Source organism: Prionailurus viverrinus, chromosome D1, assembly GCF_022837055.1.
Source record: "Prionailurus viverrinus isolate Anna chromosome D1, UM_Priviv_1.0, whole genome shotgun sequence".
NCBI classification, from domain to species: Eukaryota; Metazoa; Chordata; class Mammalia; order Carnivora; family Felidae; genus Prionailurus; species Prionailurus viverrinus.
This window is the reverse complement of record NC_062570.1, coordinates 97,497,298-97,512,690: the sequence shown is the minus strand read 5'-3', so window position 1 is coordinate 97,512,690 and position 15,393 is coordinate 97,497,298. Positions and strand designations below refer to the sequence as shown.

At 56.3% G+C, this 15,393-nt stretch overlaps 1 protein-coding gene across 7 annotated transcripts in view; it reads right to left on the bottom strand.

The window, feature by feature from the left end:
* TSPAN18 (tetraspanin 18) overlaps positions 1–15,393 on the bottom strand; it is a 186,207-nt gene that overhangs the window by 17,220 nt on the left and 153,594 nt on the right. For 4 of the 7 annotated variants that reach the window (XM_047877823.1, XM_047877819.1, XM_047877820.1 and 1 more), the window contains 2 exons: positions 9,058–9,146; positions 1,347–1,419 (listed from right to left, as the gene is read on the bottom strand). In XM_047877823.1, coding sequence (XP_047733779.1) covers positions 1,347–1,409 — 63 coding nt within the window. In that variant the 5' untranslated portion in view covers positions 1,410–1,419; positions 9,058–9,146. The remainder of the gene's footprint in view (positions 1–1,346; positions 1,420–9,057; positions 9,147–15,393) is intronic. The other 3 variants (XM_047877824.1, XM_047877821.1, XM_047877822.1) reach the window with 1 other exon arrangement.

Genomic DNA, 15,393 nt, shown 5'->3' with positions numbered 1-15,393 from the left:
AACGCCTTTCTCTCGTTTGCGTTTTCCTGGATGCCCAGACCGTTAGTACATCCTCTAAACCCAATCTCTGACCCACGCCCCGACACAGGCTGCTGAGGACCATGTCACGTAGAATTTATTTGCCACTTTTTACATTGCCCTTGAATGTCAGAACTGCTGGATAATGAGGTCCTCTAGTCCAACCCTCTGATTCCGGAGGGCACTTTGTAGCCCCGCCCACCTGCTGGCAGCCCCCCAGGGCTCTGCTCAGGCCTCTGGCTTCTCCCAAGAGCAGAGCCACACCCTGAGCCCCTGCAGGTTGTCCTAACCCTGCCAAGACCCAGATGAGTGAAAGTCCACTGGTGCCGTCCAGGGCAGGGTCACTGTGAAAGAGAGCTTCCTTTCCGGTCAAGTCTGACTCTTTCTCTCCTCTCTCTCCATTGTGTAGCCATGTCAGCAACTCTCCTGGGTTCCCTCCCTTGCCCATAATCCTGAGGAGCAGGAAACAAGCCTACAGACTTGAATTCCGGGCCCACCTTCCAAGCTCACACGTGGCTCTGGGGAACCTCTGGTCCCAGGGTGTGGCTCTGCTCCTGGGAGAAGCCAGAGGCCTGAGCGCAGCCCTGGGGGGCTGCCAGCAGGTGGGCGGGGCTACAAGGTGCTGGGTTGGCCCCCTGAGCACTCCGGGCCTCTCTGTGCCTTAAAGTAGAGAATCCATAGGCTGGATGCTAAGGACGGAGCTAAGCTATGGAGCGCTGGCACATTCCAGGCACTTTCTAAACTAATCGCGCTTAATTTTCACCAAACGCCTGTTGAGGCAGGGAATTACGATACTGAGGTTCAGAGAGGTGAAGTGTGCTTCTGACCCCACAGCTGGTAAGATGCGGAGCCAGCTTGGAACCCCAGGCCCAGAGAGGTTTCAAATTACGTCAGGTGGTTACATCAGCCCAGCGCATCCAGCCCAGATGTCCGCCACTGCGCCTCTGGGGGTCAGGGTGGAGCGGGGGCTCTCTGGCCTGCCCTCTGATCACCCCCATCTCCTCCTTCTCCCCGACTCTCCACAGGGGTCGGATCCCAAGGCGGGAGTCAGGGCTGAGGCCCCAAGCCTTTGTCAGAGACCTGAACCATCCCCGGGGGTCATGGGCACAACATCCCTCCTGGGCCGGTGGGCTCTTTGCAGTGGGGTGGGCACTACTGGGGGCTTCTCATCCAGGAAGTTCTGGCTGGGCAGGTAGATTTGCTTCCAGCACTGGCCCCTGTGCCTGCCCCCAGGACTCAGTCCCGCGTGACCACTTCAAAGCAGTCGTCTGTTCCTTCCACCCAGCAGAGGCCCAGGGAGATCCCAGGCACGTTCTAGCAATACTTACAAATATGAAGAAATTGAAAACAAACATCAGATACTTCATGCAGCTCAGACAGTCGCCTTCCATGGTGTTCTACCTACAAAACAGCAAGGCCCCTCAGTTTTCCCACTGGGGGAACCCACCCCTGTCCCTTCCCCATGGGGGTTCCCAGTGGTCAGCCCTGCCCTTGCAGCAGGTGGAGGAAGAGGGAGACTGGTAACGACTTCCTCTCTCAGAGGCTGCTGGGGCCAGAGTTAGGAGTGAGACCTTGGAGAAGCCAGCCCGCCTGGGCTTAAGCCTGATGCCACCATTTATTTGCTCTGTGGCCTTGGGCAAATCACTCTCCCTTTCTGAGTCTTGTTCTTTCCAACCTGACAACGGAGATTAAAACCAGAAGCTTCCTCCCAGCAGTATTGTGAGCAGGATACAAATCCAGGCCTCATAAACCTCCTACCACCCCATACACCCTCCAGCCCGAAGGACTGCCCAGGGCTGTTTCATGGTGCCAGTGAGGAGGGGTATCACAGGGGCAAAGGGATGTGGGCACATACCTGGGGGCCCAAGCCCTGTTCCTGGGGCCAAACCCTCCCCACACCCTGACTATTTCCAACCCGAGACCTACAGCATCCCACCTACCTAAGGAGCCTTCCCTAGCCCTACCTAAAGGTATGGCCCGGGTAGTGAGTCTCTGAGTACAATTCTGTTCAGCCAGCATTAATTGTGCATCGACTGTGTGCCAGGCACTGGGGCTTGAAAGCCACAAGATGTAGCCCTTCCACATCCCCGGGGGGAGAAGCATCTGCTGTCATGGGTCAGACCTGTATTCAATATTGCCACACTTTCTTCACGACAGCCCCAGGGAGAGACTCTGATTCCCCCGGGGCAGGGATCAGAGGTCCAAGTGACAGGTGAGGAAACTAGGCTCGCAATGGAAATAGCAGGTCCAACGTCCCCCAGCTGGTAAGGGGCAGGGCTGGAGCTGAGCCAGTCCAGAGTCCCTCTTCAGGTGACCCCGGCAGGCGGTCATGTTTGTACAACATGACTTGGTGCAAAGGATCCTGGGAGTACGTGTTGGACGCGGACGAATACGGGGAAGATGGTGCTTCGTTACTTTCAACGGTTTCCCATCTTCCCTGCGGAGGGAGCCAGGGTCACTTTTCCTCACCCACAAAGTAAGGTTGACAATTCCTGTCTTAAGTGGTTACTGCGAGGTCTATGATGAATCATATTAATAATAGTAATCACCATTGGGGAGCGCCCGCTGTGTGCTAATATGCCCAAGCGTTTCACATATATCATCTCATTTAATTCTTGTAACAACCAATGAGGTGTGCGCACTGGTTAGGGCAAACTTTCACATTACCTGGCGAGGTGTATGTATGTAATTATCAGAGAGATTAAGGGATTTGCCCAAGGCCATGCAGCTTGTAGGAGGCAATGCTAAGATCTAACGCCAGAGCCTGTGCACGGTGCCTGGCGCACGGTGGGCGCCCAGCAAACCTGCCCCCTCGCTGCCCCAGACCACAATCCAACGCCCTCCCCAGCAAGGAAGGCCAACACTCTCACAGTCCAAGGAACAAAGTGGACAGGGCCATGCGGCCCATTCCTCTTGGTGACCACAGGACCATGCCCCAAGCTGCATTTTGCTTTAGGCCAGAGGTTTTTTTTTTTTTATTTTTTTTTTTAAAATGTTTTTTTTCAACGTTTATTTATTTTTGGGACAGAGAGAGACAGAGCATGAACGGGGGAGGGGCAGAGAGAGAGGGAGACACAGAATCGGAAACAGGCTCCAGGCTCTGAGCCATCAGCCCAGAGCCTGACGCGGGGCTTGAACTCCCGGACCGCGAGATCGTGACCTGGCTGAAGTCGGACGCTTAACCGACTGCGCCACCCAGGCGCCCCAGGCCAGAGGTTTTTTAAAGTGCATTTGAATCCACGGAGAGCAAAGCACAGGGGGAACCCTCTGCTGGGGAAGGGCATACAGGAAAGGGTGGCGCCCCGCCTCTCTTCTCGTGGTTTCTGCTGACGTGCCAAGTGTTTGATCTCGGCTGAGCAGTGGCCATGGCACCACTCAGGCACCTGGGAGCCCGTGAGGAAGGTGCTGGGTTGGGCGGGCATGGGCCCTGGAGCCCTACGGCTTCCTGGCTGAAATGGCCCACCTCCTGCTGGCTGAACTGCTCGGCCTATTGTGCCAGATAAAAGACAGAACTGAGCAGGGGACACACAGGCAGGGCACTGAGCATCAGAACCAGACGTGCCTTCTTTACTGGGTGGCAGAAACCAACACGTCAGGTCACACAACGGTGAGCCCCAGGCCACTCCAAGAGAAAAATCAGGGAGTGAACCTCCAGGCTCAAAGCCTTTGTCCTTCCAAAGGCGCTCCAAGGGCTTTTCTTAGATGGGGTGAGAGGAAAAGGGAGACACAGGGTTCCTGGGGTCACCTGGCCAGTCTCTACCGCTGCGAATAATGACATTACTGAGCATTTAGTATGTGCAAAGCTCCACCCTAAACACTGGATGTGTATGAACTCACAACAACGTACCAAACAAGTACGGTCATCACCCTAATGATGGGAAACTGAGAGCATAGAGAGGCTAGTGACTTGCCGGAGATTGCAGCTAGTGAGTGGTGAAGCCAAGATTTGAACCCCGGCAGTCCAATTTGGATGGAGTGTGTGTATGCATGTGCGTGGGAGGGGGGATGCTTCTTCTTTACTTCACTGAGCTGTGGCCTGAGTTTATGCAGTGTCATCTGCCTCCCAAGCTGGAATCCGGTGACATCATCCACTCTATTCCGTGTATCTTGCAAGTGCCTCCAGCGTCAGTCCTACTCCTGGCCTCATCCTCTCTCAGTCAGATGCTGTCAGTCTTGGCCCCGTCACCCTACCTCCAGCCACTCCCCTTCCAGCCAGTTGCCTCCAGAGGGACCTTTCCACAAGTCACATCTAGCCACACCATGCCCCTGCGAAGCACCTGGCCTCTCCAGGAGACCAGCCACCCCCTAACTACGGACTGCAAGGTCCTCCAAGGCTCCCAAGGCCACTTTTGGTTCTCCCTTGACTGCCCCGTCGCCAACAATCAAAGGAGTGTCCCCAAAGCTCACTTAGTGCCTCCACGCATGCCGATCTCTTCTGTTGGAACCGCTTTTCCACCTCGTCCCTTCCCGCTTAGTCTCTGTTCATCTCTCAAGGCATCACCTCCTTTAGGAAGCCTTCCCTGATTCTCCCCATCCTGTCCCTGCTTTTGCAGGAGCTCCCGTGGTCTCTGCTGACCTCCACCCCTGCCCCCACCATGCTGTGTACCATCATGTCATCAGCCAATGTTCCTGTGAGCTCCCAGAGGCATGGGACAGCAGCCGTGCCCTCCTCCTGGGACACAGCAGGGATTGGTACATGGTTTGGACTGCATGAAAACCCGCCACATAGCAAATGTTGATTAAACAGCACGTGAAGGAAGCTTGGTGCTGGGCTAAGGGCTTTGCGTGCATGGGGTCTCTGTGTCCTCTCTACCCCCGATATTTAGAAAGAGGGGGCGTGAGGACTCACACAGCAGCGGGCTCCCAACTCCTGTACCTCCTTTCCTCTCTCTGCTGTGCCCTCTCCAGAGTGAGGACAGTCCCCATGTGACTTCTTTTGATGCCCCAGTTGCTTGCCTTTCTCTCTAGATCTTCTTGAGGCCAGAAAGCCCAGAAGGCTGCTTAGCCAGGCTGCCTTCTGACCGGTCCATGCCAGTGCCTGCCAGCTGCCGAAGGTCTTGATCATCATCCTTGACTGTGGGTCGTTTTTGTCGCTTCCATCATCCCTGCCTCCAGAGCAGTTCTCCAGGATGCCATCTCCAGGCCAACTCACGCCCAGGCCAGCCACGCCCCTCCTCCATCTCCAGCCGTCTAGAAGCAGCATCTAACCCGCATCTAAACATAGTGGCCTCTGGAGCCAAACACACCTGGGCTCCAGTCCTGGCTCTTCATCTTTCTACCTCTGTGTCTCTGGTAAGTGACCTACCCTCCGGGAGCCTCAGTTTCCTCATCTGCAAAAATGGGCATGTAGGACCTGCATCGTGGCATGTCGTGAGAGTTAAGTGAGAAGTCCCGTGAAAGGGCTCCCCACTGCACCTGGCCCGGGGCAGAGTGGACTGCTCTCACCATGACCACCCCAGCTCTGCAGCTGGACGTGACCACCGGGCCGCTGTTACTCCTGACCCCAGGATCCCCGGGACAATGACCTGAACCCTAGGCACTGCGGTCCAACCCCCTCTCCCTTCGGCACTAGGCTGACTCAACTCCGCACATGTGCTGAGACCCTGTGCTCTTTGAAAAGGGGCAAGGGGACAGAAAATAGTATTTGTTCAGCACTGACTCCTTGCCAGCCACATGCCACGTCCACGCAGTGGCTGCCCTGACTCAACAGCCCCGTGATGCGGGGAGCGCAAAGACGAGGGCACCGGGGCTCAGGGAAGTGAAGTGACCTGCCCGACATCCCAGAGCTCATACGCACGCCACTCAGCCCACTCCAGATCCTGTGTTCCGCCTGGTCCAGGGGCAGCTTTCAGATAGGGAGAGGGGCAGAAGGAGCACTGGACTAGGAGTCCAGAGTCCCAGTCTCCTGTTCTGCAAGTCACTTCCTTTCTCTGGCCTCAGCATCTTCCTCTGCGAAACAATGGAACAGGAGTTTGATGACTCATCAGTTCCCTCCGTCAGGCTTGAACTGGATGGGCCTTTGGAGGGCCGAAGGAGCCATCCCACTAAGATGCTGAAAGTCTGCAGGAGGCCAGGTTCCAGCGGCCCCTCCCTGGCCCGCCCAGGCAACGCTGCTCTCCAGGGCGGGATCTGGCCTCGGCTGGCTCTGGCTTTTTAGCAATTAAGGGGCATAATAAATATGGCAGCTCATAAACAGACTACCTGTATTTATTACGTACGACGTTCGGTACAGATCACATCTACTGGGTAGCTTGCGGAGTGCAGGGCTCCCAAACAAATGCAATGAAAGGAGCGTGTCTCCTGGGAAGAGCCTCTGACAACCTCGAAGGTGAGGCAGGTAGGAAAACAGATGACGTGCGCCGGAGAGCAGGCGGAGATACAGAGACCCAGGTCCAGGGCAGGGTACGTGGCTGGAGAGACGGCCTTGGTGCCTGACCAAGGATCAGAAGCCCGGCCCTGCCAGGCTTAGCGGGTGCCCTGGGGCAAGTTCCTAAACTGCATGCATCTAAATTCCCTCGCCTTTAAAATTTTTTTTTTTTTTTTTTTTTCAACGTTTATTTATTTTTGGGACAGAGAGAGACAGAGCATGAACGGGGGAGGGGCAGAGAGAGAGGGAGACACAGAATCGGAAACAGGCTCCAGGCTCTGAGCCATCAGCCCAGAGCCTGATGCGGGGCTCGAACTCCCGGACCGCGAGATCGTGACCTGGCTGAAGTCGGACGCTTAACCGACTGCGCCACCCAGGCGCCCCTAAAATCAGTATAAAACACAATGCTGAGTGCAGGATTCGACACATGGGGGCTAACGATAGCAGGGGCTGGTAACAGCTGGAGCAGCTCAAATTCTTAGCGTGTGCCAAGGACCACGCACAGTCTCAAGCCTCGGGAAGCTCCAGGATAGAGGTCATGCCATCTCCATTTATCAGGTGAGCGAGCTGAGGCTCAGACGGGTGCCAGCACTCATCCAAGGTCACAAAGCGCACAAGCGCCCGAGCCAGGACGCGGACCCAGGTCTCTCTTTAATCTGGAGCCACAACTCTCCAACATCATTTCACAGCCACCTCAGGTCCTACCGCTCAGGGCTATCAGCCTTTGGGGCCATGATCCGCCGCCAGGCTGAAGTCAAAAGGCCACTGCCTGCCAGCTCCACCTGCCACCAGGGGTTTCTGAATGTGGGACACACCTCCTTAGCCAACTGGCCGGACACGAGGGGCGGACCAGGGAGCCTCCAGTCCCCGCCCGGACCTGGCTGTTAGCTCCACTCACCCACAGAGCCTTTTGGAAGTTAAGCGCATCATAGCCCAGTTCCCTAACTTGCCTCAAAGGAGGGTGGGGCACATAGTTTCTGGAAGGGGGTGGCTGAGAAGAATCTTGAGCCTGTGAAGTCCCAGGGCTTAACTGATGTTCAAAAGGCACTTATGAAGGAGACCGGGGGTCCCTGGGGCCAGGGCTGACAGGCCCACTGACGTTTCCCCATTCCACGGAGGGGACGGGGACCGGGAGGGCAGAGCATCAGTGTGGGTGGGGGCTGTGGGGTCAGACCGGGCTCGGTCCTTCCGCCTTCCAGCCTCATGGACCTCGGACACGTCGCGTAACTTCTCTGGGCCTTTGCGTACACGTCGGCAAAATGGGGCCAGAAATGCTGACGTCATCAGGAAACTGGGCGGCCTGAAGACTGAATGGTATTCTAGAGAGAGCTCTTTATGCCATGCCTGACCCTCCGTGGCTCTGTCCCTTATCTCCTGCCTGCTGCGCAGCTGCGAGGCGGCTCCTCTCGCTGACCCTCCCAGACGCCAGTACACCGAGTTCTCAGGACATGGGAGGGTCCTGATGCGGAGGGTTCCTGAATGGGGAGAACGGTTCTCAAACTGGGTTCCCCGGGGCTAGCATTCTCTTAAAGCTATTTTCAGGGTTTCCATGAACACCTCGGGAATCACCCCCTCACCCCGGGGCCGGCTCAGGGGTCTGCCCCCAGGGTGAGCATGGGTGGGGAGCCTGCTCCCCTGGATCTCAGGTCACGGTGGCGCCTGTCACGGTGCCCCCTTGCCTGGCCAGCTGAGGGCTCTGGGCTTACAGACAGGCGTGTTATCATTCAGCACGACCCCCAGAGGCAACCGACTGTTTCTTGTGCGACGAAACCAGGTGTGTCAGACCTTTCCGACAGGTCGGAAACTTTTCTCCGACGCTCCCCCTTGTGTCACCACTGCTTTAGAATCTGGGGCTGGGATAATTTATGTCACCGGCATTTCAATAAAGAAGTGCTCGGTCATGAGAAGGAGGGCGGCACTGAGTGGCCTGATCCCCTCGCTTGGGAGATGAGAAAACAGGCTGAGAAATGGAAAAGGGGTGTGGCCAAGCTATCACACCGGTTAGTGATGGAGGCGAGCCTAGGGCGCTGGCCTTGAAGCCCAGGTCAGGGCCCCGTGGATGCACTGCCTACTCGGTGTTGTCCTTATTTGTTTTGGTAGCACGTACCTTCCCTTGTTAGAAGGCATGCTTCATAAAGGCATGGACTGGGGCGCCTGGGTGGCTCAGTTGTTAAGCGTCTGATTTCGGCTCAGGTCATGATCTCACGGTCTGTGAGTTCGAGCCCCGCGTCGGGCTCTGTGCTGACAGCTCAGAGCCTGGAGCCTGTTTCGGATTCTGTGTCTCCCTCTCTCTCTGCCCCTCCCCAACTTATACTGTCTCTCTCTCTCAAAAATAAATAAATGTTAAAAAATATATATATAAAGGCTTAGGCTTGTTTTGTTCACTGCCATATTCCTAGTATCCAGAGCTGGGCCTGGCCTGGCGCATAGTGGGGCCTCAATTAGTACGTCGGAAGGAATGAATAGAGGGAAAAAGAAAAGGCAGAGACAGGTACAGATCTGCAAATCAGAGAAGCAGACCAAGACGAGTCAGAAAGAGGGAAAGACGGAGAAAGACAGCGAGAAGTGACAAAGGAAGAGACAGACTGAGGAAGAGCTGGAGGGGGGCGGACGGGGGCCAGTGTCGGGGGGACAGGGCAGAGGTGCCCACAGAGGGAGCATCAGGTACTGACTTGTCACCTGGGCAGGTCTTTCGGCGTCAGCAGGTCAGAGTCTCCGGTCGGAGGGGTTCTGGTGTGTTCTTTTATTGGCCCAGCTCGTCCTAGAAGAGAAAATATTCAATTACTATAGGAAGTCAATAAGCAGCAGCCGCGTTCAAGAAGCTGTTTATGAAAACCTGCCCTAAGGACGCACACAGGGCGAGCGCCTCGCTAATCCGGGCCCATCAGCGCTAATGAAAAGCTCTCGGCATCCGGGCCCACTCCAGCTGGGGAGGCCCACATGGGGTGCCCGCCCTCTGCCCAGACGGCAGCTCCCGGGTCCCCACAGGAGCTGTATGGGGGACCACATCTTTAAGAGCCTTTCAGTTTCCGGCATGGGCTTCATCTATGCGGAGGTACTGCGTGTGGCTGATGAGCTGAGAGGAGGCAGTGGTTGTGGTGGCCCACACGCCTGGATGCCACACGGATGCCACCTGGGCACCTGCGGTGATGCCTCAGCAGAGACTGCCGGCAGGGCCCTGTTCATCAAACTCCCTCCCCAGAAATCCGAACTCCCGAGAGAGAAATCTGATGCCGGAAAGAGTACCTTAGCCTCACATAAGGATTTGCCAGAAGGCTCCTTTAGAGAGCCACATCCCAGCAGTGGAAACGAGGGTATGGTTTCAGTAGCCAAATGGGCCCGGATGGAGGCTCGTGTTCTACCACACCTGTGGGCACCTCCCCGGCCGGGTCCTGCCCAAGGAGGATGCAGAAAAACGAGGCCGGGGAAGCTTGGGCCTCAGTGGGCGTTCTCGAGGGGAGGAAGGGGGAGATTCGGGGGGGGGGGGCTCTCAGGCGTCAGTTCAGATTCCATCCCGTTCATATGGGGTGGTGGTTGCAAGAGTCCTCTCCATCCATCCATGCACCTGCTCAGGAGACACGGATTGGCACCTACCACGTGCTGGGTGCCGTGTTAGGAAACGGGGTTGCAGGTAAGCTCACCCTCATCACGGGATGGCGTTAGGGAATGGAGAGGCCGGTAAGCTTGCCCCTATGTTCGGAGGAGGAGATCAGAGGACACAGAGAAAGGGATGACGATGGGGCTGGGGACCCGCAGGAAGGTGAGCTAACTGCCCACTGGCATAACTCCACTGGGGGCAGTAGGGAGGTTTCACGGGGAAAGGGTGGCGCGGGTGAGCAAGTCTTGAGGAAGTGTGGCGGTGAGGCTGGGCAGACGGAGGAAAGGCAAGAGGAGGGGCCTCCCTCCCGAGAGCCCCCTGGTGCCCCTGTTTGGCCTAAACACACACCCACGCGGCAGGCTCGTCCACTGCCTGCCTCTGTGTCTGCCGCGAAGCTGTGGGCTACACGCTCACATGCATGAGCTCACTGGGTGCTCCCAACACCTGGAAGGAGCGATCACACCAGCATCGCCATTTGCCGAGAGGAAGCCAAGCCCTGGAGAGGAAACGGCTTGTCCAGCATCACACAGCTAGGAAGGGCGGGAGCCCGCATGCAGACCCGGAGTCAGGATCGGACCCAGGGCTGGGAGAAAGTGCTTTATCCGCCCACGTGTGAGAACACTGAAGCCTCATAGCAGCCGTGCTAAGAGGACTACCGGCCCATTTACAGAAGGAAACTGAGATGTACAGACGTAAGTGGCAAAGCTGAGCATCCTCCCGAGATCCCAGGAGATTCCAGGCAAGATGTCAGAAAAGCCGTGCGGGGGGCCAGGAAGGGGAGGGGCAGAAGCCCAGCCCCATCTGGCCTACACCGTGATGGATCCCCTGAAATCGGCCGTGGGGGTGAGGGAAGGTTCTGTGTACTCTGCCCCCTAGCCGGCAGGACACTACCAGCAGGGTGGACACAAGAGGGCTGGCGGGGGGCAGGGAGAAGCCCCCCAGGGCCAGGCAAGGTCCAAGAAGCTCTGGAACTTTGTGGAGGGATGGGTCACTGGGCAAGATAAAGCCAACGCAGGCTCCTTTCTAGAGCTAGGGTCTCTGCGGTCCTGGGGAGAGGGGCTATAATGCAGGCCTGGCCCTGGGGCTCAGGGACACAGGGAGGAGTCAATCTTCCCCTCCCCTTGTTTCTCCCCTGCCCCAGACCAGCCCTGGTCCCCCACCATCACCATTCCTGCCCAGCCTCCCAGGCTGGCAGCTGCCCTGAGTTCATCTTCCTCTGGACACTGAGGCTGGGACGAGACACCCGGTTGACACACAAGGCCCACCCAGCGACAAGGAGGAGGCACTGAACTCCGTTTGGCATCTCCTCACCTCTTCTCCACTGGATATCCCCACCCGGCTCCTGGGCTGAAACGGGCTTACCCCTCTTTCGAGTTCCAACCGCTCTGAACAACCTCCCGTCTTTGTCCTTCTTGCTCCCCCCGCCCCTGGCCTGGCTCCTGTTTTCGGACACAGCAACGAGCTGCATTAAGGGGAAGCTGGCAAAGGGCAGCCGAGGCGATGACTTCCACACGCACCCCATCGCTGCCAGGACGGCACCTGTCTTGGCCAGCTCCCTTGAGACCTTCAGAAAGTCACTACCCTCGCTGAGACGCCAGGCTCTCCTCTGAAAACCGCGCTCCTCAAGTTTGAAGCCAAAGGTGGTTGTAAGAATTCATAATATGAAGCGCATGAAATTAATTGATAGGATTTGGAAACCTGCAAAGCGCTCTTCCCACGGGGAGCTGTTATTATCGGCAGCATCACATATTGGAAATAAGAGGATGCCCAAACCACATCCCCCAGTTATCAGTGGGGGTGGGCATGGGGGAGAACCATGGGCACATGGCTCGGTCAGGACGGATATAAACATCTCTCCCCGAAGTGGCCTCAAATTCAAAATAACTGCTACAATTTTGTGATGACCGACCTAACAATAACTAATAGTACTGAGTGTTATCCATGTAGCAGGCTCTGTTCAGCATTTCTCCTGCATTTTCTTGTGTACCTCCATCTAGGGGGAGGCACCACTATGTTTCTTTTTTCTTTCTTTCTTTCTTTCTTTCTTTCTTTCTTTCTTTCTTTCTTTCTTCTTTTCTTTTTCTTTCTTTCTTTCTCTTTCTTTTTCTTTCTTTCTTTCTCTTTCTTTCTTTCTCTTTCTTTCTTTCTTTCTTTCTCTTTCTCTTTCTTTCTTTCTCTTTCTTTCTTTCTTTCTTTCTTTCTTTTTCTTTCTTTCTCTTTCGTTCTTTCTTTCTCTTTCTTTCCTCCTTTCTTACTTCTTTCTTTCTCTCTCTTTCCTTCCTTCCTCCCTTCCTCCTTTTATTCCTTCCTTCTCTCTTTCTTTGTTTTCTTTCTTTCATTATTTCTTTCCTCTCCCTCCCTCCCTTTCTTTCTTTCTTTCTTTCTTTTCTTCCTTCCTTCCTTCCTCCCTCCTTCTTTCCTTCTCTTTCTTTCTCTTTCTTCCTCTTTCTTTCCTTCCTCCCTCCTTTATTTCTTCTCTTTCTTTCTTTCTTTCTTTCTTTCTTTCTTTCTTTCAGAGAGAAAGAGGAGGAAGGGCAGAGAGACAGAAGGAGAGAGAGAGTCCCAAGCAGGCTCCACGCTGTCAGCACAGAGGCTCCATCTTGAACAGTGAGATCATGACCTGAGTCAAAACCAAGTGTCGGTTGCTTAACTGACTGAGCCACCCAGGTGCCCTGGTAGGTACCATTATTATCCCATTTTATATATGAGGAAGCTGAGACTCAGAATATAAATAACCGGCTTGAGTTTCTTCACATGGCTAGTAAGACATGGCCATGATTCAGGTCCAAGCTGGACTCCAAATCAGAGCTCCTGACAAGGTACCAGCCCATGGAGAGAACACCAGGAAGAGGAAGTTCTATGCCTTAGGCTCCAAAATTTCCAATCCAGGGCTGCTCTATCCTGAATCAGGCAACCAGGCAGACTCCCGGGGAGCCAGCTAGCACCCGCCCCTGTGCCAGCTGGAAGCCTCCTGGGGACGACCCAATCCTGCCATCTCTTGGCAGATGGAGGCCCTGAGGCCCAGAGAGGGGCAGAGACGGGTGAGGTCACCCAGCACCTCGGGGTTCTCCTGTGCAGGCCCTGCCTGGGCCAGACAGCTTTATTAACCTTGCCCCTCCCACCACCCCAGATGGCAGCTCAATTCCATCTGCACAGAGCGGGCGGGCCTGGGAGGGGTTCTCTGATTAAGAACAGCTCAGTTCATAAATCACTCCTCTTACTTTCACTGCCCCCAGCCCCCGGGCATACTTTCTGGAGAGCGAGGAGGAGGCAGGTGGAACTGAGGGAAGCCCCACGGGAGGAAGCACAGGCGGGTCCGGGCTGGTGTACAGCCGAGAAATGTCATCGTGCAAGCACCCCGGCCAGGTGAGGGCTCTGTGGTCCAGGGCGGAGCCTCAGCGTCCCCCGGGAGCCACCACACCTCCAGCAGCCTGGCTTCCAACCAGCAGGGCTCTGCTGAGGGCTCACCCGTAAGACGGGGGTCCTCAGAGCCATGGCGACCATGGGTGGTGTGGGCGGGGGAGGGGACTGCTGGAGCTGAAGCACTTTGGTGGCTGTACAACCAGTCCCTTCCTTCCTGCAGGCCAGGCCCCTGCCAGTGCCAGCCCTGGGCTGGGTCCAAGGCACAGACACCAGTGGCTTTCCTCCCTCCAGGACCCACTCAAATCTAGTGCCAACCAATAACTCCGCCCTCGGAGAGGCGTGTTCACAGCCGCACCAAGTGCTCTGGGCTGGGAGCACAGGGCAGCGGTGATGCGCTGTGTCATCTGTTCACCTACAGCGATCTCACCTGACCCACACGCACCCCATCACGAAAAGCCCTGCAAAACAGACAACCCTGCCGTCACTCCCCTTTCACGGATGGGCAAACTGAGGCTCCAAGGGGCCTCAGGAAGGTCCCAGAGCCAGAACCGGCACCACGTCTGCCCGACTCTAAGACCCGTGTTTGTTTTCCTTCATCAGGACGTGGGGCAGAGGCTTGTCAGGATAAAAACGATTCTTGCCATCAGGTTCAAAACCGAGGGGGAGGATTTATTTGCTCGCTGGCTGGGCCTGCTGGGCCTCCTCCCAAGACAGACGGTCTCATAAACAAGCAATTGGCCCGCAATCCTGGCCTGCCTGGTGATGGCACGGACGCGGGGACATGGACACAGCTGAGCGGGGGATAAAATCTAATTAGGCTCCTGGGGGTGGCGCCTCGAAGGTTAACCAGGCCGAGCCTGCCATGGATGCAGAGGGATTCTATATAACAGCCTTCCCTGCCCCCAGACTCACTGAATCTGTAAATGCCGAGGGGACAGAGCGTCTGATCTGCACCGTCTGGGAGGGCCCCGTCTCCAGGGTGTGAGTCGAACCAGCTCTGGTCTGGACTCCTGGTCCCTGCCACAACCCCTTCCTCTGTCCCAGACCTCCCGCGGGGCTGTTTCCATCAGAGACCCTTCACAGACCGAAGTGCCTCAGTAAGCGTTACCTCCAACTCCCTCTTTTCACATTGGATGCTGAAGCCCAGAGCGGGGCAGGGTCTTGCCCAAAGTCACACAGCACAGCTGGAGGAGGCAGGAGCTCCCGATTTTAAGCTCTTCCCCCACGCGGGCAGCCTCCTAAGACTGACATGTTAACTTATGTTGGCTTCGGAAAGGATGGAGCACACACTACCTCCTGAACCCTCCCAACCCCCCGGGAGATGGGCACTCCTGCTCTACAAAAGAGGAAACTGAGGCTTAAAGAGATGAAATCGCTGGCCCAAAGTCACACGGTAGGTTGGAGGAATCATTAGGACAAAGCAAGATTCCTTGTCCTTCTGCGCAGGCTGGCTTCCAGAGGTGTGGCCCTGGGAGCTTTGGGCTGCGGCCGCCCAGAGTGACCCTTGCCACAATGCATGCCTCCCATTCCTTCCATGGGCCCCGGCTGGACTGAAGGTGCTCACCCCAGACCCAGGCCAACGGCCCCATCCTCCCGCCTTTGCCCGGAGACCACCTGTTTGCAAAGGCCTCCGGGGACACAGGCTCTGTACCCTCCCACAGGGACTTTCATTTGCCACCATCAAGGTGCTGAAAGCAAGGCAACCAATTTGAACTTGGGCATGAGCAGAGAGAAGTGGCTACTCTGTATCAGGCCCAGGATTTGGCCTCAGGACACCAGAGTCCAAAGGCTGGGAGGGAGTATGGCAGGGCAGAGTGAGGACGCCGGCCTCCCCCCAGAGCTCCCGTGTCCTCAGGTCCCTCTGAGCCCCCGGCAAAGTTTCTCTGACAGCCAGCCACTGGCAGTGATCCAGTGATCCAGTGATCCAGGCAAAGGTAGGCGTGTGAGGAGGAAAGGAGAGGGTAAGACTTTCCGAGCCAACAAGGAGGTTCCCGGTCCCCAGGGGAAACCCTTTCGGGTTGTGGCAGGGATACTCAGGTTCTAGGAG